Source organism: Nuphar pumila, chromosome 3, assembly GCF_984573655.1.
Source record: "Nuphar pumila chromosome 3, dmNupPumi1.hap1.1, whole genome shotgun sequence".
NCBI lineage: Eukaryota > Viridiplantae > Streptophyta > Magnoliopsida > Nymphaeales > Nymphaeaceae > Nuphar > Nuphar pumila.
The window spans coordinates 123,218,551-123,246,022 of record NC_143251.1 but is presented as its reverse complement, the minus strand read 5'-3'; the positions used below and the strand labels follow the sequence as shown (position 1 = coordinate 123,246,022).

The following is a 27,472-nucleotide window of genomic DNA, read 5'->3' as shown; positions in this document are numbered from 1 at the left end:
ATCAAAAACCCTAGTTTGAGTGGGGGTTCTTCTTGACCTTGGTATTGAAAACTTTAACTAAGATTCAGTGTTTCTCTTGCGATCTTTTCAAGTCTGATTTTTTTTTCTTTACTGTTTTTCCAATAAGGTCTGATATTGCATGAATCATCACTATAATTGTTTTGGATACTTAAATGATGAATATATCATACCTTCAAATTATGGTTTATTTATGTTTATCATTTTTGTGTTTTACCGTGTGTACCTGATATACTTATGGGTGGTGATTGACCCTACGATTTAACCTGTGGAAGAACTTAACAGGTAGTTGCTTTCGTTTCTGGGTTCAGCTGAGTTATCTTGATCACACCATAGGTTCAGAATGAATGTCTAGTTGCTGTTTTTATTCTGTATAACACAACATGTTGTTTGATATTTAACAATACTATAAAATGCAGTAGAATGGCTGAAACCATTGTTTGATGTATAGGTTGTACGGTGGCTGAACTGGAAAAAAAAAAGGAGTGTTTAGTTCATGCGGCTGAATGAATGTTGGTTCTTTCTTTTATTTTCTGTGTAAACCAGTGTGTTGTGCATCACTTAGTTAATTTGTGGGATGCAGTAGAATGGCTGAAACCATTGTTTGATGTATAGGTTGTATGGTGGCTGAACTGGAAAAAAAAAAGGAGTGTTTAGTTCATGCGGCTGAATGAATTCTGGTTCTTTCTTTTATTTTTCTGTGTAACCCAGCGTGTTGTGCATCACTTAGTTAATTTGTGGGATACAGTGGAATGGCTGAGTGGTTCATGTTGGATTTTTAGAATTTCAGTATGCTAGCTGAATAATACCTAGTTGTCACTTCTCTTGTGCACAGAATTTCTTGTGTTTGTATTACTGAAATAGGCTGAATGGATTTACAGTTTCTGTTATTTTTGGCTTAGATTCCACATAAAACTGCAAGTTCTATTATATTCCAACTTCTACCTTAGAGTAGCAGCTGTACACCAATGATAGTTTTAAATTCTTAAGATAATTCCTTGATCTCTTCATGTAGAAAATGAGTGAGACATATCAAAAAAATGTTATTTATTGACATGGTATATTGCACGTACTCAAAGTATGTGAATTTCTTTTCCTTGGAGCATTGTGAATTGAAAGAAAATAATCTAGTGGTAACCTAAATGGGTAAATGATTAAGTCATGGTTATCCCCTTCTGCTAGGGGGTTGTTTGGGAAACCTTGCTCAATGGGCGATGCGGGTTAAGTAAGTAATGTAGGTACGTGGTCTGGTTCAATTATATTGGTAAGAAAATTAAATATTAACTTTTGTGCTTGACTGGTTTAAAGGCACCGGAGCACTCTGAGTGAGTTCATGAAAACAATATGGAAAATGATGGGGTTGATTCATACACTTGGGTAAAGTGACTAAGGTTGGAAATCTACTACTGTGGTAGTAGCAGGTTTGGGGAAAAATGCCCTACACCCTGAAAGGTTAACTAAATGAAAAGATTTACTCACTCAGATTTGGGCTTACCTTGGAGAAGGTAAGTGGTACAAAACTCCGGGGACATAATTATCAGTTTCGAGCTAAAGTGACTCGTTGGTCCCCAGTCCTCGGAGTTGGGGGGCCCAGACTACCAATATGTCCTAGGTGATAGCTCTTTGTTTTTCTGCAGAAGTTAGGGATGCATCCTGTTTTGGTTTCGGCCTTTGGGAGTTTCTCTCGGTCACTGGCCGCTCCCTTGGGATTTCAGTCTCAGCTAGAATGTTCGGGTTGATAAAATACCCTTGAATAATATACCCCCAAACGTTTTCTTCTGAGATGGTTGCCTCGGCCCGTGTGTACCCGCGGAATAACAAAAGATAAACATCTATTATAACAGTCAGGTATCACTGTGATGGAGTTGTTTAAGAGACATTCGCATATTCTTCAGCATGCTTTACATTCGGTACTTGTGATGAAACGACATCCTAAAATGTGCATATATGAGATAATTAATTCATATTGTGGATGTTACATAGATGTTATGTATGTTACTGTTAGTGCTGTTACAGAATATGTTTTAATGGCTTAATACCTTCCTTGCTTAATTGTTGTAGTTGCATAAAATACTTTACTTGCCTAATTATAACTGTCGCATAATCTACTTCTCTGCTTAGATATATGCCTGTTACTGCTGTTACATAGTTTTCTTGTGTGCTTCTTAATAAGCTGAAATTTCCACACACGACAACCCCATCTCATACTCGATTCATGATATACCTGCATTAAGAGTATAGTTTTCTACTTAGACGTAGTAGTCTAATTCCTATAATTTTTATCATTTTCAGGAGAAGAGTAGTTCTATGAGCGACGCGGGATGAGGCGCTGACCAAGACTTGATCTATTTGTTCCCTGGTGGTCCTACTTTCTTTCAGTTTGGAATCTCTGTTTTGAGACATATAATGTGAAAACTCTAATGTGGGATTCTATTATTATTGAAATAAAAATAAATGGCGTGGTTTGCTTTTACCTTCCTGTATCGTTCTGAAATTGCTTAACCCTGAAATTATTAGTTGTTTCCGCATAAAAAAAAAATCCTCAAAAATCTGGGTTAAAAATTTTGGGGTGTCACATTCAAGGTTCCCACCATTTCAGAGGGACACTAGAAAAGAAAATTATTACACTGTTTGGTCTCTTTCACCATCTTAATTAAGTAAGAGTTCTTTACACAAGAACAGTTATGCAAATCCTCATGTAATAACAAATTTGGGCCCTTGCCCTATCAATTTCGACAGTGTAATTAATTCAGAAAACCACAATTTTGACAAAATCATTTTGCAATACAAAAATCACAATTTAATATTTCGTAATCAACACATGCTCACGACCCTCAATGGCATGTCAGTGGATCAAACATTACTACAATAAATTAGCATTGCAAGTTTTTTCAGTGAACATGAAACACACATAATTAATCAAAATTCCATGTTCGAGCACAGACCACATACATATAAGGCTACGAAGTTGTTCAAAAGCAAACTGTATATATATATTTTATGTCGTGGATCTGTTAAAAACCAACCAATATAAATATATGGTTTATGTTGTGAATCTATTCAAAAGCAATCAGCACATATATATATATATATATATATATATATATATATATATATATATATATATATATATATATATATATATATATATATATATATGTTAGGATGTGATTCTGCTCAAGAACGCAGTCAACATAACGCAATCCAAAACACAGGCAACACATATATATGTATATATCTGTTGCTACAAACCTGTCCAACGCAGACAACACATATATATGTATATATTTGCTGTTGCGAACCTCTCCAGAAAGCAAACAACATATATATACGTAAGTATATGCTACTGTGAATCTGTTTATGACTTAGACTACAACAAACAACAACAACAACTACGCCTTCATCCCAAAACAATTGGGGTCAGCGATATGAACCAAAAAAGAAATTCATTTTGGGTCTTCCACATTAATCCTTTTCCTCCAATCATTTCTATCCAACGCCATGTCCTCGGTGAGGTTCAAAGCATTCATATCCTTTCCTATCATCTCCATCCAAGTCTTCCTAGGCCTACCCCGACCTCTTTTAACTAATGTATTTTCCCATTTCTCCAACCTTCTACCTGGAGCATCATTAGGCCTTCGCCGAATATGTCCAAACCACCGTAAACGATTCTCTCGCATCTTATTTTCAATGGGTGCAACACCTACCTTCTTACGTATCTCTTGGTTCCGAATCTTATCTTTTATTGTATTTCCACACATCCATCTAAGCATCCGCATCTCAGCTACACTCATTTTTTGAATATGATGTCTCTTGGCAGCCCAACATTCCGTACCATATAGTAAAGCGGGTCTAATAGTCGTCCTATAAAACTTTCCCTTCAACCGCAATGGCATTCTATGATCGCACAGCACTCCAGTAGCACTTTTCCATTTCATCCACCCAACCTTTATCCTATGATTTACATCTCCATCAATTTCTCCATACTTTTGAATGATGGATCCCAAATATTTGAAATAATCATTCACCGGTATATCTTGCTCACCAAGCTTCACTACACTCCCATCACTACTTCGTTGCTTACTAAACTGACATTCCATATATTCAGTCTTACTCTTACTCAACTTAAAACCTCTAGCTTCCAATGTCTGTCTCCATAATTCTAACTTAGCATTAACCCCAGCTCTAGACTCATCAATCAAAACAATATCATCAGCAAACAACATACACCACGGTACATTTTCTTGAATTGATCTCGTAAGCTCATCCATCACTATCGCAAATAGGAAAGGGCTTAAAGCAGATCCTTGATGTAACCCAACCGTTATCGGGAAATTGGTTGTCACCCCTCCACAAGTGCGGACATTGGTTACTACTCCTTCATACATATCTTTAATTATACTAATGTACTTCAGAGAAACACCTTTCTTCATCATTGTCCACCAGAGAACGTCCCTAGGTACTCTATCGTATGCCTTCTCTAAATCAATAAAAACCATATGCAAATCTTTGTTCCTCTCTCTATATCTTTCAATAAGTTGTCTAAGAAGATGTATAGCTTCCATAGTTGATCTTCCAGGCATAAAACCAAATTTATTCTCCGATATCATGACAACCTTCCTCAACCTAGACTCAATCACCCTCTCCCAAAGTTTCATAGTATGACTCATGAGTTTTATACCACGATAGTTTGTGCAATCTTGTATATCACCCTTATTCTTATATAAAGGCACCAAAGTACTCTTCCTCCACTCATTAGGCATCTTATTTGTTCGCCAAATCAAGTTAAAAAGATTTGTCAACCATTCTAAACCTTTCTCTCCCAAGCATTTCCAAGCCTCGATAGGTATACCATCTGGGCCAACTGCCCTTCTTGATTTCATTTTCATCAAAGCCTCTGCAATTTCTTTCTTTTGAATCTTGCGCATGAAGTCACGATTTATCTCATGAAAAGGAATGGAGAAGTCTCCAAGATCTTGAGCATGACTATCATTAAATAGCTTATCAAAATAATCTTTCCATCTCTCCTTAATCTCCTCATCTTTGACTAAAACCCTTTGCGTTTCATCTTTGATACATCTAACCATACCCAAATCCTTCGATTTCCTATCTCTCATCTTTGCAAGCATATAAATATCCTTCTCGCCTTCTTTGGTATCCAACTTGTCATAAACCTCCTTATATACCTTAGCCCTCGCGTTTCGAACAACTTTTTTAGCTTCCTTCTTTGCTATCATATACTTCTCCAAATTCTCATTATCACGACTCTTACTTAGATTTCTATAACACTCTCTTTTAACCTTAATAGCTAATTTGACATCCTCGTTCCACCATGATGTATCCTTACCTAGTGGTGCACCGCCTTTAGACTCACCCAATACCTCCTTAGCTACTTTTCTCATACCACCCGCTATCTTATTCCACATTGATTCTGAATCCTCCTCGAGACACCAATCAACTTCCTTAACTACCTGCTCTACAATGACTTAGACTGCATATATATATATATATATATATATATATATGCTGCAAGTCTGTTTATGACACAGACAACATATATATACGCAAATATATGTTGTGAATCTGTTTATGATGCAGACAACATATATATATATATGAAAATATATGTTGATGTGAATCTCATCAAGAACGCAGCCAGCACATGTCTGTACACCATATATGCTGTAAATCCAATCAAAAACACAAAAATACATGGAATATACATGTAGGAATTTGCAGACAAGTTCAGGAATACAGAAATTTGAATTTAAGCATCAAAAAAGATAAAAATATACATGATATGCATGCAGAAATCTTCAGATAGGATTAGGGATGCAAAAACTTGGGTTTAAGCATCAAGAACGATAAAAATATTCATGGTATGCATGCAAAAATTTTCAGACATGATTAGGAATGAAAAAACTTGAATTTAAGCATCAAGAACGATAAAAATATATGGTATGCATGCATAAAATTGTAGACCTATTCATAGAAGCAAAAATTTGGATTTACGCATCAAGAACACAAAAAATACATGGAATACACATGCAGAAATTTGCAGACATGTTCAGAGATGTAGAAAATCAATTTTTAGCATCAAGAACATAAAAAATACATAGTACATACATGCAGAAATTTACAGACATATTCAAGGATGGAGAAAATCAATTTTTAGCATCAAGAATATAAAAAATACAAAGTATATACATATAGAAATTTGCAGACATATTCAGCCCTTAAACACATACGATTTAAGACATGCTAAACCCTCGTTCTATTGGAAAAAGAGAGGAACTCGTACCTTACTTGGATGAAAATATACAAAAAGAATAGAATAAGAAGGTGACGCCCATCTCTTTTTTTCTCCTTTTTTCTCTCCCTCTCTCTCTCTCTTTCTCTCTTCTTTTTTCCTTTCTCTCTCTCTCTCTTTCTCTCACTTCTTTTTTTTTCCTCTTTTCCTCCCTCTCTTTCTCTTTTTTTTTTCTTCTAACATTTTTGAGAGAGAGAGGCTTAGCCTCTCTCTTTATAGAAGAAGGGTCTTCTAGGGGTTGACACCCCCTCCTTCTAGATGTGTTTGGGGCTATGTCACATGGGTGCGAGTGCGAGTGCGGGGATGCGGCACTTCCAAAAAACCCGGGTGCGGGGGTGCGGCAAAAATATAAAATATGTATATATATATATATATATATATATATATATATATATATATATAAAGTCCAAAAGTTGGACATAAATGACCCTAAGTGCGTTGACTGCACCCAGGGTTAGGTTGACCGCATCGGGTGCGGGTGCGACACCTAGTTGGAGAATCCCTGTGACATATATTACAACAACAACAACTACGCCTTCATCCCAAAACAATTGGGGTCGGCGATATGAACCAAAAAAGAAAATCATTCGGGGTCTTCCACATGAATCCTTCTCCTCTAATCATTTCTATCCAATGTCATGTCTTCGGTGAGGTTCAAAGCATTCATATCCTTTCTTATCATCTCCATCCAAGTCTTCTTAGGCCTACCCTGACCTCTTTTAACTAAGATATTTTCTCATTTCTCCATCCTTCTAACCGGAGCATCATTAGGCCTTCGCCAAATATGTCCAAACCACCGTAAACGATTCTCTCTCATCTTATTTTCAATAGATGCAACGCCTACCTTCTTATGTATCTCCCCGTTTTGAATTTTATCTTTTATTGTATTTTCACACATCCATCTAAGCATACGCATAACTCCGCCTTTGTATAACTGTTTAGTTATACACTGCCGGTCCCAAGCCTGGATAAAGGAGGAGGGTTGCGGTAGGCCCGTGACAGCCAGCATAAAAACTTAATCATACCCTATGAATATGAACCAATATGAGAATTTCGTTGGGGCGTTCCCTACTGAGCGACGTGTTGTACTCTATAAGCCCGGAGGCAGTGATAAATGGGCAAGGGTTGCTAGGTCGTCGCCCGGAAGCGACGCGTCACACCGGCGCCCGGGTGTGGTGTCAAATAGGCAAGGGTTCCCTCACTTTGTTGGACGGGTGGGGGTAAAGAAGTTAGTCCAAGACCATAAAATTAGGTTAGCCACTTGGAACATAGGATCTTTAACTGGTAAGTTGGTAGAGTTAGTAGATGTTATGTGTAGGAGAAAGATTGATATTTTATGTCTACAAGAGACCAAATGGGTAGGTGAGAAAGCAAAAGTGATAGAACCTTGGGGATATAAGATTTGGTATACAGGAATAAATAGGAATAGGAATGGAGTAGGGATTGTTATGAGTCGTGAGTTTATAGATAATGTAGTTGAGGTCCGTAGGAAGGGTGATAGGATTTTACTTATTAAATTAGTATTAGGTACAAATATTATTAATATTATTAGTGTTTATGCACCTCAAGTAGGTTTAGATGATTCCATTAAGCGTCAATTTTGGGAAGATTTAGATGGAGTAGTACAAGGGATATCTTATGGAGAAAGGCTTTTCATCGGCGGTGACCTTAATGGGCATGTAGGCATTAGTAGGGATGGATTTGAGAGCATCCATGGAGGCTATGGTATAGGAGAAAGAAACGAAAGTGGAGAAAGGATTTTAGATTTTGGTTTGTCCTATGATATGATCTTAGCAAACACTTGGTTTAAGAAGAGAGAGTCTCACCTAGTAACATTTAAAAGTGGGGTTAATACGAGTCAGGTAGATTTTTTCCTACTTAAAAAGAGAGATAGGGGTTGTTGCATCGATTGTAAGGTTATACCGGGAGAAAGTGTAGCTACACAACATAGAGTCTTAATTTTAGATCTTAGAATTAGACAATACCGCAAAAGGGATAGACATATGATAAATCCTAGAATTAAGTGGTGGGCACTGAAAGAAGCTAAACAAGGAATGTTTGTAGAGCGGGTAGTTAAGGAAGATGATTGGTGTCTCGAGGAGGATTCAGAATCTATGTGGAATAAGATAGTGGGTGGCATGAGAAAGGTGGCTAAGGAGGTATTGGGTGAGTCTAAAGGCGGTGCACCGCTAGGTAAGGATACATCGTGGTGGAACGAGGATGTCAAATTAGCTATTAAGGTTAAAAGAGAGTGTTATAGAAATCTAAGTAAAAATCGTGATAATGAGAATTTGGAGAAGTATATGATAGCAAAGAAGGAAGCTAAAAAAGTAGTTCGGAACGCGAGGGATAAGGTATATAAAGAGGTTTATGACAAGTTGGATACCAAAGAGGGTGAGAAAGATATTTATAGGCTAGCAAAGATGAGAGATAGGAAATCGAGGGATCTGGGTATGGTTAGATGTATCAAAGATGAAACACAAAGGGTTTTAGTCAAAGATGAGGAGATTAAGGAGAGATGGAAAAATTATTTTGATAAGCTATTTAATGAAAGTCATGCTCAGAATCTTGGAGAATTTTCAATTCCTTTTAATGAGATGAATCGTGACTTCATGCGAAAGATTCAAAAGAAAGAAATTGCAGAGGCTTTGAAGAAAATGAAATCAAGAAGGGCAGTTGGCCCAGATGGTATACCTATCGAGGCTTGGAAATGCTTGGGAAAGAAAGGTTTAGAATGGTTGACAAATCTTTTTAACAAGATTTGGCGGACAAATAAAATGCCTAATGAGTGGGGGAAGAGTACTTTGGTGCCTCTATATAAGAATAAGGGTGATATACAAGATTGCACAAACTATCGTGGTATAAAACTCATGAGTCATACTATGAAACTTTGGGAGAGGGTGATTGAGTCTAGGTTGAGGAAGGTTGTCATGATATCGGAGAATCAATTTGGTTTTATGCCTGGAAGATCAACTATTGAAGCTATACATCTTCTTAGACAACTTATTGAGAGAAATAGAGAGAGGAACAAAGATTTGCATATGGTTTTTATTGATTTGGAGAAGGCATACGATAGAGTACCTAGGGACGTTCTCTGGTCGACAATGATGAAGAAAGGTGTTTCTCTCAAGTACATTAGTATAATTAAAGATATGTATAAAGGAGTAATAACCAATGTCCGCACTTGTGGAGGGGTGACAACCAATTTTCCCATAACGGTTGGGTTACATCAAGGATCTGCTTTAAGCCCTTTCCTATTTGCTATAGTGATGGATGAGCTTACGAGATCAATTCAAGAAAATGTGCCGTGGTGTATGTTGTTTGCTGATGATATTGTTTTGATTGATGAGTCTAGAGATGGGGTTAATGCTAAGTTAGAATTATGGAGACAGACATTGGAAGCAAGAGGTTTTAAGTTGAGTAAGAGTAAGACAGAATACATAGAATGTCGATTTAGTAAGCAACGAAGTAGTGATGGGAGTGTAGTGAAGCTTGGTGAGCACAAAATACCGGTGGATGATTCTTTCAAATATTTGGGATCTATCATTCAAAAGTATGGAGAAATTGATGGAGATGTAAATCATAGGATAAAGGTTGGATGGATTAAATGGAAGAGTGCAACTGGAGTGTTGTGTGATCGTAGAATGCCATTGCGGTTGAAGGAAAAGTTTTATAGGACAACTATTAGGCCCGCTTTACTATATAGTACGGAATGTTGGGCTGCCAAGAGACATCATATTCAAAAAATGAGTGTAGCTGAGATGCGTATGCTGAGATGGATGTGTGGAAATACAATAAAAGATAAGATTCGGAACGAGGAGATACGTAAGAAGGTAGGCGTTGCACCCATTGAAAATAAGATGAGAGAGAATCGTTTACGGTGGTTTGGACATATTCGACGAAGGCCTAATGATGCTCCAGTTAGAAGGATGGAGAAATGGGAAAATATATTAGTTAAAAGAGGTCGGGGTAGGCCTAGGAAGACATGGATGGAGGTGATAAGAAAAGATATGAATGCTTTGAACCTCACCGAGGACATGGCATTGGATAGAAATGAATGGAGGAGAAGGATTCATGTGGAAGACCCATAATGATTTTCTTTGTTGGTTCATATCGCCGACCCCAATTGTTTTGGGATGAAGGCGTAGTTGTTGTTGTTGTTGTTGCATCTAAGCATACGCATCTCCGCTACACTCATTTTTTGAATATGATGTCTCTTGGCAGCCCAACATTCCGTACCATATAGTAAAGCAGGCCTAATTGTCGTCCTATAAAACTTTCCCTTCAACCGCAATGGTATTCTACGATCGCACAACACTCCAGTTGCACTTTTTCATTTCATCCACCCAACCTTTATACTATGATTTACATCTCCATCAATTTCTCCATACTTTTGAATGATAGATCCCAAATATTTGAAACAGACATCCACCGGTATTTCTTGCTCACCAAGCTTCACTACACACTCATCACTACTTCGTTGCTTACTAAACCGACATTCCATATATTCTGTCTTACTCTTACTCAATTTAAAACCTCTTGCTTCCAATGTATGTCTCCATAATTCTAACTTAGCATTAACCCCAGCTCTAGACTAATCAATCAAAACAATATCATCAGCAAACAACATACACCATAATACATTTTCTTGAATTGATCTCGTAAGCTCATCCATCACTATAGCAAATAGGAAAGGGCTTAATGCAGATCCTTGATGTAACCCAACCGTTATAGGAAAATTGGTTGTCACCCCTCCATAAGTGCGGACATTGGTTACTACTCCTTCGTACATATCTGTAATTATACTAATGTACTTCAGAGAAACACCTTTCTTCATCATTGTCCACCAGAGAACATCCCTAGGTACTCTATCGTATGCCTTCTCCAAATCAATAAAAACCATATGCAAATCTTTGTTCCTCTCTTTATATCTCTCAATAAGTTGTCTAAAAAGATGTATAGCTTTCATAGTTGATCTTTCAGGCATAAAACCAAATTGATTCTCCAATATCATGACAACCTTTCTCAACCTATACTCAATCACCCTCTCTCAAAGTTTCATAGTAAGACTCATGAGTTTTATACCACGATAGTTTGTGCAATCTTGTATATCACCCTTATTCTTATATAGAGGCACCAAAGTACTCTTCCTCCAGTCATTAGACATCTTATTTGTCCGCCAAATCTTGTTAAAAAGATTTGTCAACCATTCTAAACCTTTCTCACCCAAGCATTTTCAATCCTCGATAGGTATACCATCGGGCCCAACTGCCCTTCTTGATTTCATTTTCTTTAAAGTCTCTGCAATTTCTTTCTTTTGAATCTTGCGCATGAAGTCACGATTCATCTCATGAAAAGGAATGGAGAAGTCTCCAAGATCCTGAGCATGACTTCCATTAAATAGCTAAAAAAAAATCTTGGCAAAAAAAAAAATTTAAGACCGAAAAATTGAACCAAAATGACCCTGGGTGCGTTGACTGCACCCGCGTCGCGTCAACGCGGGTGCGGCACCCTGCTAGCCGAATCCCTGTGAAATAGGTTTGGGATAGAGTTCTACCAAAGGTAGAACTCTACCCTATCATAACTACTTTTTAATATATATATATACTTATATATTTTTTTCTTTTAAATTAAAGTTTTAAATTCCTCTATATTTTAAAAGTTTATGGATGGATTATGGGTCTAAGTTGGACCCATGACCCAAATCCAAATCCATTTGGATTTTAGCCCATACATGGGTACTAGTCAATATGGATCTTGGACCATGTCCAGATCCATAATGACGTCAACTTATATATATAGGTTGGTCAACTCCTATCCAAGTGAAAAAAATCCAAAATAGAGGTCGGTCTAATTTGAAAAACACATTTTTTGAACCAACTCATATCCAAAATCGCCAAATTGAATCTCCTACAAGATCTACAACTCATAATGGATCTAACTAGACTCTTAGTTCCACTTAAACTCTTGAATTTTGCCTGAATTTAACTTGAATTTCGCTTGAATTTAAAAGTTAAAGTGAATAAAATTTGCAGGTGTTACATTTCATATATGGATCTCGTCAATGGGCCCTAGACCATGTCCAGACCCATATTGACGTCAGCCCATATATAATAATTTATTATTTTCAGACATAAATATAATTATTTAATTAAAAAATGTATTTTCAAACTTTAAAATATCGGTAAAATTTATGAGATATTACGTTACTATAGAAGAAATAACATGGAAAAAAACAATCTTACCAAGTTGCTTTAGATCACGCAGCCTGCAGTTCAAAGAAAGTTCATCTCAAATTTCTACATCACAACCAACATAAGCACAAACAAGATATATGATAAAAGATATAAATGAATAACCGCAAATGATCACAATTGTTGGCTTCAATTGAACGTGGAAGCAGCTAGCATACCTCTGAAACTGCTCTGTGTCTATAAACTTCAAGCATAGCTGTGACCAAAGTATAAACAAATAAATGACTCCAGCCACAATTTCACTCATCAATCAATAAATGCAGATGGAGAATGAAAATAAAGAAGGCGGAAATTCAACATGCCTAGTGTAAAAATCTTGTAAATCATATGGAGCACTTTATAAGTATTGTAAAGCATATGGAGCAGAAGTATAAACAAGCTCCATGTTAAAACAAATATGTATAATGTAAAGCAACAAAAAATAAACCGGATACAATATTTATATATATGCCACCTGAGCACAATTTAGAACACCAAAACCCAGTGTCAGTATATTATGTGTGGTTAACAAACCTAATGACTGCAAAACACTTTGTAGCCAACTAAGATAGAAGACGTTCTCATATGTGATAGACATTGAGGTAAAAGGCAGATCAAATTGCCACAAAAGCAATTTGCTTTCATATGTACAGTCTACATGTTGCAAGACAGCATCTACTTGACATGACATGATTAGGATTTAATTTAAGTTTATTATGTATCAGCTACTGAACATTAGATTAGGTATGAGAAAGAATCACAATGGGTGATCTGTTTGGAATTGCAAGTATTTGGTCTTATTTTGAAGGCGGCCTAAGTTTGAACAGCTAATAATTTTAGGAGTCTGGAAACTGGCAGAGTATCACAACCTTTGCAATTTCCAAGGTCTCTTCAACAGTTTAACTTCCAACAGCAGCACTTCCTAATCCAAGACTATTGAGCAGGTTGAGTCCAATCAGGATCTAAACCACAGACCAAATTTCCTACATATGGTAATCCAATATATGCCCATAATCCATTTCAAAAGCAGGTAGAATATCAATGAGAAACATGATATCACTCAGATTATGGTCGAGTCTAGAACATAAGAAGTGGCTGATAATAATGACTAAAAGCTACGCAATTATTGATTCAGCCACAGCCACAGCCACAACCATGTCATACCTGCTTCCACCCCTAGATTCCGCAACCCAGAAGCCAATAAATACACATAGAATTTATAGCATAGAGTATCAAAAAATCTTTGAAGTAGCAAATATTTCCTGCTTGAGTTATTAAATAAGTTTCTGAAGGGCAGAAATCATCTTCAAAAATTTGGCCAGTTCCTACAAAATGAGAACAAAGAAACTCCCAAGAACCAAGCTAACTACAAGAGAGAGAGAGAGATGACTAGATATTTTCACATAATTCTTTGCTTTATGTCAGAAGTGTAAGATTTTGATATATTTGGGCTGTAACAAAAGAGAGAGATAGAGAGGGAAATAGGAAAACCTGAGAGAGAGGAAGAGAGGAGAGATAAAGTAGGGGCGCAGAATTCTTCTCCCCCTTTGTATCATTCTATTTATACTCAAAATGTACATTTTACAAAATACATAATAAAAAAGAATGTAATTACAAGTATGCCACCGCCTAGAGGCGCGTGCCTTAGGCGGTGTTATGGATTGGATCAAGATCTGATCCAATCCAAATGTGTCTTCTTAACAGCCCCCCTCAAGTTGGGCATGGGGATGAATCATGCACAACTTGTTCTTCAAAGTCCATAAGTGCTCGCCTGTAAGTCCTTTAGTAAACAAGTCTGCCACCTGTTGTGATGTAGGAATATATGTTGGAGAAATGACCCCGTCTTCAACCTTTTGACGAATGAAATGTTGATCAATCTCTATGTGCTTGGTACGACTGTGAGAGATGGGATTGAAAGCCATTTTAATAGCACTCTGATTATCACAAAGGAAGGAGGAGCTGGCAATGGGAAGTAAGAGTTCTCCAAGGAGGTGTCGTAACCATGCAACTTCAACAGTGCCGGCAGCCATGGCTCTATATTCTGCTTCTGTGCTTGACTTGCAAATGGCCCGTTGTCTTTTGCTACTCCAACAGACGAGATTGGAGTCAAGAAAAACACAATAACCCGAAACAGACCGTCTCTCATCTGGATCACCCCCCCAGTCAGCATCAGTATAGGTATAAAGATGATGTTCATCCAAGACATTTGAGGACCTTGTGTAAACGAGGCCATCTCCAATAGTAGCTTTAAGATAGCGTAAAATCCGCTTAACTGCTTCCATATGCTCTTCTGTGGGAGCATGCATGAATTGAGAGACCTGGTTCACTGCATATACTATGTCAGGACGGGTAAAAGTGAGGTATTGCAACATGCCAACAATACTTCGATAAAACCGAGGATTAGGATATGCATCACTTCCATCAAGAGCACGCAACTTGGAGTTAAGAACACTGGGAGTATTTATGGGTTTGCACTGCGACATCCCTGCCTTGTTTAATATGTCAAGAGCATACTTATGTTGAGTGAGAGTCATCTCATTATCTTTTCTATCAAGTTCAACCCCCAAGAAGTATCGTAGCTCGCCAAGATCTTTCATTTTAAAAGCCTCTTGTAGGACCTCTTTAACATGAGCGATATGAGAGGAAGAGTTTCCCGTGAGTACTATATCATCCACATATATGAGAAGCCAAGTTACAGTTTCACCTGACCGATATAAGAATAAAGAATGATCAAGAGCGCTTCGAGTGAAACCAGCCTGCTGAATATGGAGAGAGAACCTGTCAAACCATGATCTAGATGCTTGTTTGAGCCCATATAATGACTTCTGTAGTTTGCAAACCCATTGAGTAGGATCACTTGATGCATACCCTGGAGGTTGCTCCATATATACTTCTTCTTTCAAATAGCCATGAAGAAATGCATTCTTCACATCCAACTGATATAAAGGCCATCCATGTGACACTGCCAGTGAAAGAATAACTCGTATTGTCCCCATCTTGACAACTGGACTGAAAGTTTCATCATAATCCTCACCATACTGTTGAGTGAATCCTCTGGCAACAAGACGGGCTTTGTATCGATCAACACTGCCATCGGGTTTATATTTAATCTTATAAACCCATTTGGAACTCACTACATTTTTCACGTCTGGTCGAGGAACAAGAGCCCAAGTTTGACATTCATGCAAGGCAGACATCTCCTCATTCATGGCATCAATCCAACGTCTATCTTGAGAGGCTTGATCATAACTCTTGGGCTCCTCATTTTTGTTCACCTCTGTCATAAAGATCTGAAAATCTAAAGAAAAATTGGCATAGTTGACCCACCTGTCAATTGGATGTCTCACCCGTTCTGATCTGCGTGGAAGAACATCGGTTGTGTCTGAAGCACGGATAGAGGGAAGCCTTCTACTATAAGTCATCCCTGAAAAATAACCAGATGGTCGAGGATCACATGTGGATGGTTCTGAATCAACTTGGGATGAGGCAAAGGAAGTGTCATGACATATTGGAGCCGAAGATTGATGTGGATCACCCTGTGGAGATAAGATTTCAGCACTTAGCCATGGATCATAAGACTGAGGATCAGCATTGGATTCCACAAGTGTGTCTGTCGAGTCCTTGAATCTGAGTTCATCAAAAACAACATGACGGGAAATGTGTACACGCCCAGTTTTGGGATTGTAACATCTATACCCTTTATAACTGTCAGAATAACCAATAAATCTGCACATAATAGCCCTATCCTGAAATTTGTTTCGTAAAGAGACATCAACATGAACATAACAAATACACCCAAAAACCCGCAGCACATTGTAATCAGGGTGTTCATGATGTAAAAGGAAATATGGAGAGTTTCCTTCAAGTAATGACAATGGCAAACGATTGATGATATATACGGCAGTATGGAAAGCTTCAGTCCAAAGAGTCATGGGGATGCCAGTATTATGTAACATGCTTAATGCAGATTCAACTATATGTCTGTGTTTTCTCTCTGCTATGCCATTTTGTTGAGGTGTATGTGGACAGGAAATCTGTCTAGTGATCCCATGATTTAGTAAGTACTCAGTAAATTCTTTTGAGATAAATTCTCCCCCACCATCACATTGGAAATGCACAATATTAGAGGAGTATTTGTTGCGGACTAAGGCATGAAATTGAGTAAACAAGTGAAACACTTCGGATTTATGCTTCATAAAATAAATCCAAGTGTATCGAGAGTAAGAATCAATAAAAACAACATAATATTTGCTCCCAGAAGAAGAAGAAAGAGGAGCTGGTCCCCAAACATCAGAATATATTGTCTCAAATAATTTGGAAGCTCGTTTATTTATCAACTGAAAAGGCAAGGCATGGCTCTTACAAATATGACAATTAGAGCACATGTCTGACTTATTGGCAGGACTCAGACTGGACTTGGGGATGAACCCATTCTTAACAAGATCACGAATAAAAGAATGACTGCAATGACCTAAACGGCCATGCCAAATGAATGACCTATCATACTCTGTTAAAGCAACAGGATGAGGACTAGGAGAAGACGGAACAGAGACACTTGACGAAGACACTGTAGGAGCTTCCTCAAGAACGTACATGTTGCCCTTGCGAACACCCTCAGCGAATGTCTTCTTGGTTCGAGCATCCTTGACATAAACAGAAGATGGAGTAAATTCAACAGAGGAATTAGAATCATCAATAAGCTTAGAGACAGAAATAATATTTTTCTTGATATTTGGAACAACTAGAACATTTTTCAAGGGTAAAGAACAGTGAGACAAAGACACTTGTGCATTTCCAATGTGGGATATCTTATGATGGGATCCATCTCCTGTAACAACTGAGCCTTGAGCTAAATAAGGGAGAGCACTAGAAAGTTTACCTGCATTATCACTCACATGAGTTGTTGCACCAGAGTCCACATACCAAGTTCCTTCCTCATTCTGTTTAAAATTGATCTTGGACATAGCAGTCATAAGAATTTGTTGCACATCTGGAGGAATATGGTTGCCTGGCACATGTGAACTCGTCTACGTGTTATCGCGTCGAACCCCTTTGCCTTTGTTCTGCGGATTGTGCCAACACTCAGACTTTATGTGTCCCTTTTTGTTACAATAAAAACAAGTAGGGATCCTCCGTGGGATATTGCCCTGTGTGGTAGCCTGAGGAGTAGGAAGGATTCCTCTTCCCGTCCCTGGTTGCACATGGAACCCTCTAGCACGATTCCCTGGATGAGAATAAGTGTTTGTAACAAGAACATTGTGTTGACCATGCGGCAATAAGTCCTGACATTGCAATCGGCTGGCTTCATGTTGAAGCAGTTTTGCCTTGAGATCTTCAAATGAGGGAAGGGAAGGCAACACCTCTAAAGCAGTACAGAAGACATCGAAATCAGATCCCAACCCACTTAGGACTTGTTGAACTTTGTCTTTATCGTTAATAGGGTGTCCCACAATGGCCAGTTGATCGCTAATATTCTTCAGTTCAGTCATAAACTCCAAAACTGATCTAGTACCACGCTTGCAATCTTGAAATTGCCTCTTAAGTTGAAGAAATCGGGCTTCAGAAATTTGGGAATATGTTGTGGCTAAGGCCTGCCACAACTCCATTGCAGTGAGATCATCATCAATCCCTGCGAGCACTTCATCTGAAAGGGTTGATGTAATATAAGCAACAAGAGCTTGATCATGTGCCGTCCATGTATCATAATCCGGATTAGGCTCAGTTAATGTGCTTTCAACTTCCCCGGCAGCATTCTTCACATCAGTCACATTGAACTCAGGTGGTGCAGGAAGAGAGCCATCAATGTGGCCATAAAGCCGATGACTCTTGATAAAGGGGATGATTTGACGTTTCCACGTCAAATAATTGGTTTGATTGAGTTTTTGAGAGATAAGTTGAGAAAGAAAGCTAGAAGAGAGGGCAGCCATAGAGGGATTTAAGATAAAATCAGACGAATTTGGGATTTAGGGCAAAATTAGGGCAAAATTTGAGAAAATTAGGGGCGGATTGAAAATTAGGGCAGAAATTAGGGCACAGTAGAGACAAAAACAGATGGTGTTTTCGGAGTAAAAGGAGATCTTCACGGTAAGAAAGAAGAAGAAGAAGAGAAATAGGGTTATTTGGGAGAAAGAGGGATTCACGACAAGAAGGAGAGAGGTTTAGGGATTTTGGGAGAGAGGAACTTACGATCAAGAGAGAGATCCCGCACGATATGTCTTCAGCCCAAACCTTGCTCTGATACTGAAATGAAATGGGGATCTTCGAAACACGAGCTTTGATTAACAAGAGCAAGTGTCAAGAATGACACTAAAGCATAACCCTTAAAAAGGGTATAACTGGAAACAAAATAAAAATAAAAATGTATTCTTTATTGATATGAAAAACCAATTGCTTAAGAAGCATTGGAGTGAAATACAAGAGGGGCTGCACCCCTTTATATACACAGCTGAAAGAGGACTCAATAGAGCTGTTGGGCACAGTCCAACAGCTCTATTTAGAGCTGTTGGAATGTGTCAGTCCAACAGCTCTATTAAGAGTTGTTGGACTGTGTCAGTCCAACAGCTCTATTGCTAGTCAAGTCTGGACAGGACTTGACTAGCAACAGTCATTCTAGTTCAAACTGAACTAGATGACATAAAGACAAAAAATAAAAATAAAGGAAAAAAAATACATAAAAGAAAGAAATTAAAAATGTATTTATATATATAATAATATAATATTATTATATATACATATATGTACAGTTTTACATTTTAACACTCCCCCTCAAACTTACGGTACAATGAGCGAAAGTTTGTCTAAGAGAAAGTGAAATCGGGGAGCAGCGAGAGGCTTTGTAAAGAGGTCTGCTAACTGATATTCTGAAGTGACATATGGCAGATCAATTATCCCGTGTAGATATTCCTCTCTGACGTAGTGACAATCCATTTCGATGTGTTTGGTGCGTTCGTGGAATGTTCTTTTACTGGCAATGTAGATCGCACTTTTGTTGTCACAACACATTTGTGAAGCCTTTGTTGCTTCAACTCCCATGTCAGCAAGTAGTCGTCGGAGCCAAACTACTTTCATGGTCGTGGTTGCCATGGCTCTGTATTCAGCTTCGGTGGATGAGAGAGATACCTTCTGCTGCTTTTTACACCTCCACGAGATTAATGATTCCCCTAAAAAGACACAAAAGCCAGTGGTTGAGTGTCTGTTATTGGGATCACCTCCCCAATCAGCATCAGTATATGCAATTAAATCAAGAGAAGAGGAGGAAGATAAGAAAAGTCCTCGTGAAAGAGAGGACTTGATGTATCTGATAATACGCATGACTGCTCCCATATGAACAGAAGTAGGAGCATGTTGAAATTGACTTGCTGTATGAACAGCATGTGCTATATCTGGTCTGGTAATGGATAGATAGGAAAGTGCCCCGACAAGCTGTCTGTAAGGAGTAGGGTCTGCAAGAAGTTCTCCATCATCAATCTTCATTTTAACATTAACAACTTCTGGAGTGTCAACTTTCTTATCATCAGTAATACCAGACCTGAAAACAATATCAAAAGCAAATTTAGTCTGAGATAATAAATATCCTCTAGGAGAATAAGCAACTTCAATGCCTAAAAAATATCTCAACAAGCCCAAATCAGTCATTTCAAAATGAGATTTAAGAAGTGTTTTGATTGTTTCAACTCCCTGTTTATCGCTTCCGGTGATGATCATATCATCCACATAAAGAAGAAGCACAATGATTCCTGCATCAGAATTCTTAATAAACAAAGCAGTGTCAGTTAAACAGAATTGAAAACCAATATCAATCATAACACGACTAAACCTATCATACCAAGCTTTTGGTGCTTGTTTAAGTCCATAAAGAGCTTTTTCTAAGCGAAGGACTTTACCCTTAGGAATACTTAGACCAGGAGGGGGTTCCATATATACTTCTTCAACTAGCTTTCCATTTAAAAAAGCATTTTTGACATCCATTTGAAAAATAGACCATTTTTTGATAGAAGCTAAGGCAATTAAGGTTCAGACAGTAGTCATACGAGCCACCGGAGCAAAGGTTTCTTCATAATCAATCCCATATTCTTGGGCATAACCTTTGGCTACTAAACGGGCTTTATATCTTTCAAGAGTACCATCACTCTTGGTTTTAATTTTATAAACCCATCGACATCCTATAGTTTTCTTCCCTGGAGGAAGATCTTGAATATTCCATGTAGAAGCCTTTTCAAGTGCATCTAATTCAACTTTCATGGCTTCTATCCATTTGATATCATTTTTTGCTTGAAAATATGTGGATGGTTCTTCATATGAGTGAATTAATGCAATAACTGCCCTATATGTGGGTGAGAAAGACTCGTATGATACAAACTTTTCTGGAGGCCTCGAGATTCGGGATGATTGTCTAGTTGGAATGTTAGAATATTTCTCAAGTGCACATGGAGTATTAGACTCTTGTCGCCTGGAATATTGAATACTAGTATCTCTATGAACTTCTTCATTTTCAACATTAAGATCAATAATTCTTGGATCATCATCAAAGTTACAATCAAGGTCATATTCATCAGATGTTGATGTTAGATCTAGCAAAAAGGAGTACTCAGTGACGTCTTTTAATTTTCTAAAATCAAAGAAGCTCTCCTTTTCAAGAAAGGAAACATTTCTAGACACATATAGTTTATTATTTTTGAAGTCAAAACATCTATAACCTTTCTGGTTTTCAGCATATCCTAAAAAGGCACAGGGAATCGCACGAGGGGAAAGTTTATCATTTTTGTCAGTAAATATGAAACATTTGCACCCAAATATTCTTAATCTAGAGTAGTCTGGAGAAATGTTCATAAGTTTTTCAATGGGAGTGATATTTTGTAACGAAGAAGATGGCATCCTATTAATGAGATAGGTGGCAGTTAAGGCAGCTTCTGCCCAAAAGTCTTTAGGGACTTGATTTGCTATTAATAAAGTTCTAGTGGTTTCTATAATATGACGATGTTTTCGTTCTGCCAGTCCATTTTGTTGAGGTGTATAAGGACAAGATCTTTGATGTGTGATGCCATGCAATTTAAGATAATTTTGAAAATCTGTGGATAAAAACTCTCCCCCTGAATCTGTGCGAAAAATAGTAATATCATTTTGAAATTTGTTTTTAACCATATTATGAAAAGTTTGAAAGTATGAAAATACTTCAGACTTATGTTTGAGAAAGTACATCCACGTATGTCGGGAGAAATCATCGACAAAAATAACATAGTAAACAAATCCTCCTTTAGAAATTACTGGTGCAGGACCCCAAACATCCGAGTGTATTAATTCAAGTGGTCTTGAAGAGAAAAAGGTTCTGTTCTGAAATGGTAATCTTTTCATTTTGCCGAGAATACAATCTTTACAATCAAATGATTCAGAGTTACAAAATTTCCCTAGATTTGGAAAATGTTGGATTTTGGCTATATGTGGGTGACCAAGTCTCTTATGCCACAGTTCCAACTCTATTTTTTGAATATTATAACAAAAAACTTTCTTCGGCATTTCCAAAAAATCCATGTAATAGAGTCCTCCTTCTCTATGGCCTTCCCCAATCAGCTTGCCTGACTGGCGATCCTGTACCCAACAACCATGAGAAGAAAAAGAAATATTACACCCATAATCAGAAATTTGAGATACAGATAAAAGATTTAAATTTAATTTGGGAACATGTCTAATTTCTGGAATAAAAAAAAATTTTGTTTTATAAATTTTTTCAAAATCTCTTATTCCTTCTATTTTAAGAGAAGTCCCATCAGCAGTAAAGACCTTTGACACACTTGTTTTATTTTTAACACATTTGGATAGACTTTGATTATTTGGGGTCATATGAAAAGATGCACCAGAGTCAAGAAGCCAAGAAATTTTACCTAAATCAGAAAAAGATGAGGCTGCTGCGCCGGTTGAAGCTTCAGATGAGGAAGAGGCACCTTTGATGAGAGGCTGAAGGATCTCCATTAGTTGGGCCAGGGAAACTGGTGCATCCTGATCTTTAGGCTCCGATCCAGCAATTGCAGCTCTTTTTTCTCTCAGCTCCTTAAGTTTGGGACATTATGGCCTGTAGTGTCCCGGTTCATGACAGTGATGACAAATAACTTTCTTCTTATCATAGTCACCATTTTGTCGGTTAAAGTGAGGAGGCCTATATGATCGAACATGATTCCCTGGTCTAGACACGGCTAAAACGGAATCATCTTCAATTTTTAAAGAACCTTTCCGGAGACGATTTTCTTCCATTGTTAACTCTTCAATAGTTTCCACAATAGAAGGAATTTTTCCCCGGTGAAGTAGGGCCGATTTAGTGGTTTCAAATTCCGGCCTTAATCCAGTGATAAACTGGTAAAAATGTTCAACATCGAGTTGTTTCTGACGAAGCTCGATGTCTTCGGCACAATGCCACTTTGGTTCTAAAAGGGAAAGTTCTTCCCAAAGTTCGGACAACCCATTGTAATATTCACGAATAGTTTTGTCTCCTTGTGTCATCATTCGAACTTTTTCTTGGAGGTTGCACACGTGTGCAATATCTTTAAGGGAATACATATTCTTAAGGTATTCCCATGCCTTAGCGGCATGATCAAATTTGGCAAGACTTGAGCATTTTTTAATGTCAACGCTATTGATAAGCCATGACATTATCTTCGCATGAGATATTCTCCATTCTTTCCATTTCTTCTCGTATGAGGCAATAGCCTTGATTTTCTCTTCTTCCGATAGAGGGACGTCTTTATCTCCCTCCTTTTTAGTAAGAGATAGCTTAGGTTCCGAATCGGAACCATCCACAATCCCCCATAAGCCTTTTCCCCATATATGGTGCTTCATGATTGAAGCCCATGTTACATAGTTCGTATCGCTTAGTTTCATAGGCATGATGGTGACTTTATCATTGTCATCCATCGATTACAAGGAGAGAAAGAATAGGGATAGAAGAGAAACAAGAAGGAAAATGAGAAAGAAAGAAAAAAAAAACAATACAACAAGATGTGAAATCTTCTCCAATGAAGTGATAAAACACTTCTCTTCAAGTGGCGAACACTTTTGCAAACGGGCACGAAAACCGAGGCAGCTTTTCCTCAAGATTTAGTACTTCCGCGGCTCTGATACCATGAAATGAAATGGGGATCTTCGAAACACGAGCTTTGATTAACAAGAGCAAGTGTCAAGAATGACACTAAAGCATAACCCTTAAAAAGGGTATAACTGGAAACAAAATAAAAATAAAAATGTATTCTTTATTGATATGAAAAACCAATTGCTTAAGAAGCATTGGAGTGAAATACAAGAGGGGCTGCACCCCTTTATATACACAGCTGAAAGAGGACTCAATAGAGCTGTTGGGCACAGTCCAACAGCTCTATTTAGAGCTGTTGGAATGTGTCAGTCCAACAGCTCTATTAAGAGTTGTTGGACTGTGTCAGTCCAACAGCTCTATTGCTAGTCAAGTCTGGACAGGACTTGACTAGCAACAGTCATTCTAGTTCAAACTGAACTAGATGACATAAAGACAAAAAATAAAAATAAAGGAAAAAAAATACATAAAAGAAAGAAATTAAAAATGTATTTATATATATAATAATATAATATTATTATATATACATATATGTACAGTTTTACATTTTAACAGATACCATGTAAGATTTTGATATATTTGGGCTGTAACAAAAGAGAGAGATAGAGAGGGAAATAGGAAAACCTGAGAGAGAGGAAGAGAGGAGAGATAAAGTAGGGGCGCAGAATTCTTCTCCCCCTTTGTATCATTCTATTTATACTCAAAATGTACATTTTACAAAATACATAATAAAAAAAAATGTAATTACAAGTATGCCACCGCCTAGAGGCGCGTGCCTTAGGCGGTGTTATGGATTGGATCAAGATCTGATCCAATCCAAATGTGTCTTCTTAACAAGAAGAGGATAGGCAGAACCTTTTCCTAAATTTTTGTGGTAAATAGATGTTTGAGATCTATAGTTTTTCCATTCATTTCAAGAGCGCTTGTGTTTTCCAATGTTGTCAGTATCCATATCGGCCCTGAATCGTTTGGCCACCAATTCAGCTGTATCAGCCGATACCGATACTCAAGTGAATTGTTCTGTATCGGCCCAAAAATAATAATAAATTATTACATATCAATCATAATGTTCCCTTGCGACTTACAGTGTACAGTTGCGCTTAGAGTCTGTTTTGCTTTTGTTGAGTCTCATGTAAGCTGCCCGGTTCAGGTGAATCAATACCTCGAAGGGGCAGCCCGTATACTTGAACTGTAATAGCCTGCGGGCAAAATTGTGAATGAAGTAAATGCGTTGAGCTTTCTTTTGTTCACCCTCGTTGTGATTGCTTCTTGTGATTGCAATTTCTCTCCATTTATTCTCTCTTGCACTCTGATTACAAGCTTCCGCGACCGGCAAGCGAGCTGACGAGTAGGCTTGTGGCGGTAAGGAAAGACCGTCGCGCCGCACTGGCCCATTGAAGGAAATAGGCCCGTGACAAGTGGTACCAGAGCCTGTTCTCGTGTTGGGGAAGGGACTCCGGAGTCGGTGTCGACAGACACGCCGACAGACTGCGATTTGTGAGCAAGACATCGTGGCGCCTTATTAACACTTGCGCAACACCAAAGGCAAGGCAGTTGCCGAAGCTGAGGAGATGGGTTCACCTCGAGACCAAGAAGAGTTGGCTGCAACTGTTAACAAGCTGGTGGAAGATGTGACTTCGCATGATGAAGCGATTTCACGCGCATGTGAATCATTCAATGGATTGAATGATGTGGTGGCGAGCCTGCAAGAGCAGGTGAACTTACTAATGGGGCAGGTCACTTCATTGACGACTACAGTGACCGATCTTGAGTTGAGGAACCGTACGTTGCAGCGGACGGTGACCCTAAATGGCGGAAATGGTGAGAGACCATCAATGATTGATGTACCTAGACCCGCAAAATTCAATGGTTCTCGTGACAGCAAGGCCATTGAGAACTTCTTGTTCCAAGTAGAAGACTACTTGGATATCCAGAGTGTGACCCTCGAAGATATGAGGATCAAGGCTGCAGCGGCCTTACTTGATGGTGATGCTATTGCTTGGTGGAGGCGGAAGCGCAATGACATGAAGAGGAGTCAATGTGTGATAGACACCTTTGATGACTTCAAAGTAGAGTTGTGCAACTACTTCATGCCAAGAAATGCGCAGAGACAGTCTTACCGTATGGTTCGTGAGCTCAAACATACTGGTTCGTTGCAAGACTATGTCAGAACGTTCCAGAAGCTTATGTTGGAGATACCTAACATGCCAGAAGACGACATGATCAACTGGTTCATTGTGGGACTTCAACCATAGGCACAGTCTAAAGTGGAAAGGAGCAACCCCCGTATTTTGGAAGATGCATATGTGGCGGTTGAGCGCTTAGTTGACACTCAGCGCAAGCCTTTTACCCCATCAACCAAAGTTGGGAAGAAGTCTGACCACGGAGGCAAGAAGGATGAGCAGCGCAACGATAAAGGTGAGGCGTCGACACGCCATCAATCCGAAAAGAAACAGAACTACACAAAGCATAACAATAGCAACAAGGGTGCGGTTGTGACATGTTGGTTCTGTGGTGATAGACATATCGCCCGGCAATGCCCAAAGCGCCTTGTAAAGGACGACGGACAAGCCAATGTTGCACAGGAAGAATGCAGCGATACTGAATGCAGTGACACTGAGACCATGCAACCGAGGATGGGCGTCATGCGATCGATCAATGCGGCCAGAAGTTGTGCAGCTAAAAACATGCAGGTCAGTAAGGAACTTATGTACGCTGAAGTTATTATGAATGGAAAGTCTACTTCAGCAATGATAGACTCCGGGGCTACACACAACTTTGTCTCGCGGGAAGAGGCAGAGCGGTTGGGCTTGAAGCATGGGCCAAAGCAGAAGACCATTAAAACGGTAAACTCTGAGGCCAAGCACATCCTTGGTGAAGCAAGGGATGTGGCTATTCAAGTGGGAAGTTGGGTCGGTAAAGCCAACTTCTTTGTGGTGCCCCTAGACGATTTCAAGATGATTTTGGGTATGGAGTTTCTGCGAAGCCAGAATGTTATGATGTTGCCAAAATTCAACACGCTGACGATCATGAAGTCAGACATGTCCCACACAGTGCAGTGCCTTACGCAGAAAGACAAGTCTTCGGTGTTGTCGGCAATGCAACTAAAGAAGGGTGTCAAGCATGGGGAGCAGACATTCTTAGTGGTAGTGCGCGCAGAAGAAAGGAAAGTGGAAGCAATAGTGCCACCGACCCTAGCCCCACTATTGGAGGAGTTTCAGGGGGTGATGCCCCCGGAATTGCCAAAGCGTCTTTCGCCAAGACGCGAGGTCGACCACAAGATTGAGTTGACCCCGGGAGCGAAGCCTCCTGCAATGGTTCCATACCGTATGGGGCCAGCTGAGTTGAAGGAATTGCGCAGGTAGTTAGACGAGATGTTGGACGCAGGCATTGTTCGTCCATCAAAAGCCCCATTTGGTGCCCCGGTCCTTTTCCAGATGAAACATGATGGCTCTAGACGGTTATATGTGGATTACCGTGCCTTGAATAAGATCACGGTGAAGAACAAGTACCCATTGCCATTGATAGCGGACTTGTTCGATCAGCTAGGCAGTGCCCGTATCTTTTCCAAGCTAGATCTGCGATCGGGTTACTAGCAAGTGAGGATTGCCGAAGGTGATGAGCCGAAAACAACTTGCGTCACCCGCTATGGTGCTTACGAATTTCTAGTAATGCCATTCGGGTTGACAAATGCTTCAGTCACGTTCACGACTTTAATGAACCAGATCTTCTACCCTTACTTAGACAAGTTTGTGGTAGTCTACCTGGATGATATCGTGATCTACAGCAACAACATGGAGGAACATGTCGGGCACTTGCGAACAGTGTTTCAGGTGC

General features: G+C 38.8%; 1 protein-coding gene across 11 annotated transcripts in view; it reads right to left on the bottom strand.

The window, feature by feature from the left end:
• The window catches only part of LOC149843588 (uncharacterized), a 94,597-nt gene that overhangs the window by 45,918 nt on the left and 21,207 nt on the right, over positions 1-27,472 (bottom strand). For 9 of the 11 annotated variants that reach the window (XR_016430906.1, XR_016430907.1, XR_016430908.1 and 6 more), the window contains exons 2-3: positions 12,741-12,778; positions 12,574-12,596 (exon numbers count right to left, since the gene is read on the bottom strand). The exons of 1 other annotated variant lie outside the window; for it this stretch is intronic. Coding sequence is in view for 6 of the 10 variants with exons in the window: in XM_089999939.1 (XP_089856065.1) it covers positions 12,574-12,596; positions 12,741-12,778 (61 nt within the window). In the remaining 4 variants the exon portion in view is untranslated. Of the gene's footprint in view, positions 1-12,573; positions 12,628-12,740; positions 12,779-27,472 lie in introns of all 11 variants that reach the window. One more of the 11 variants, XM_089999945.1, reaches the window with a different exon arrangement.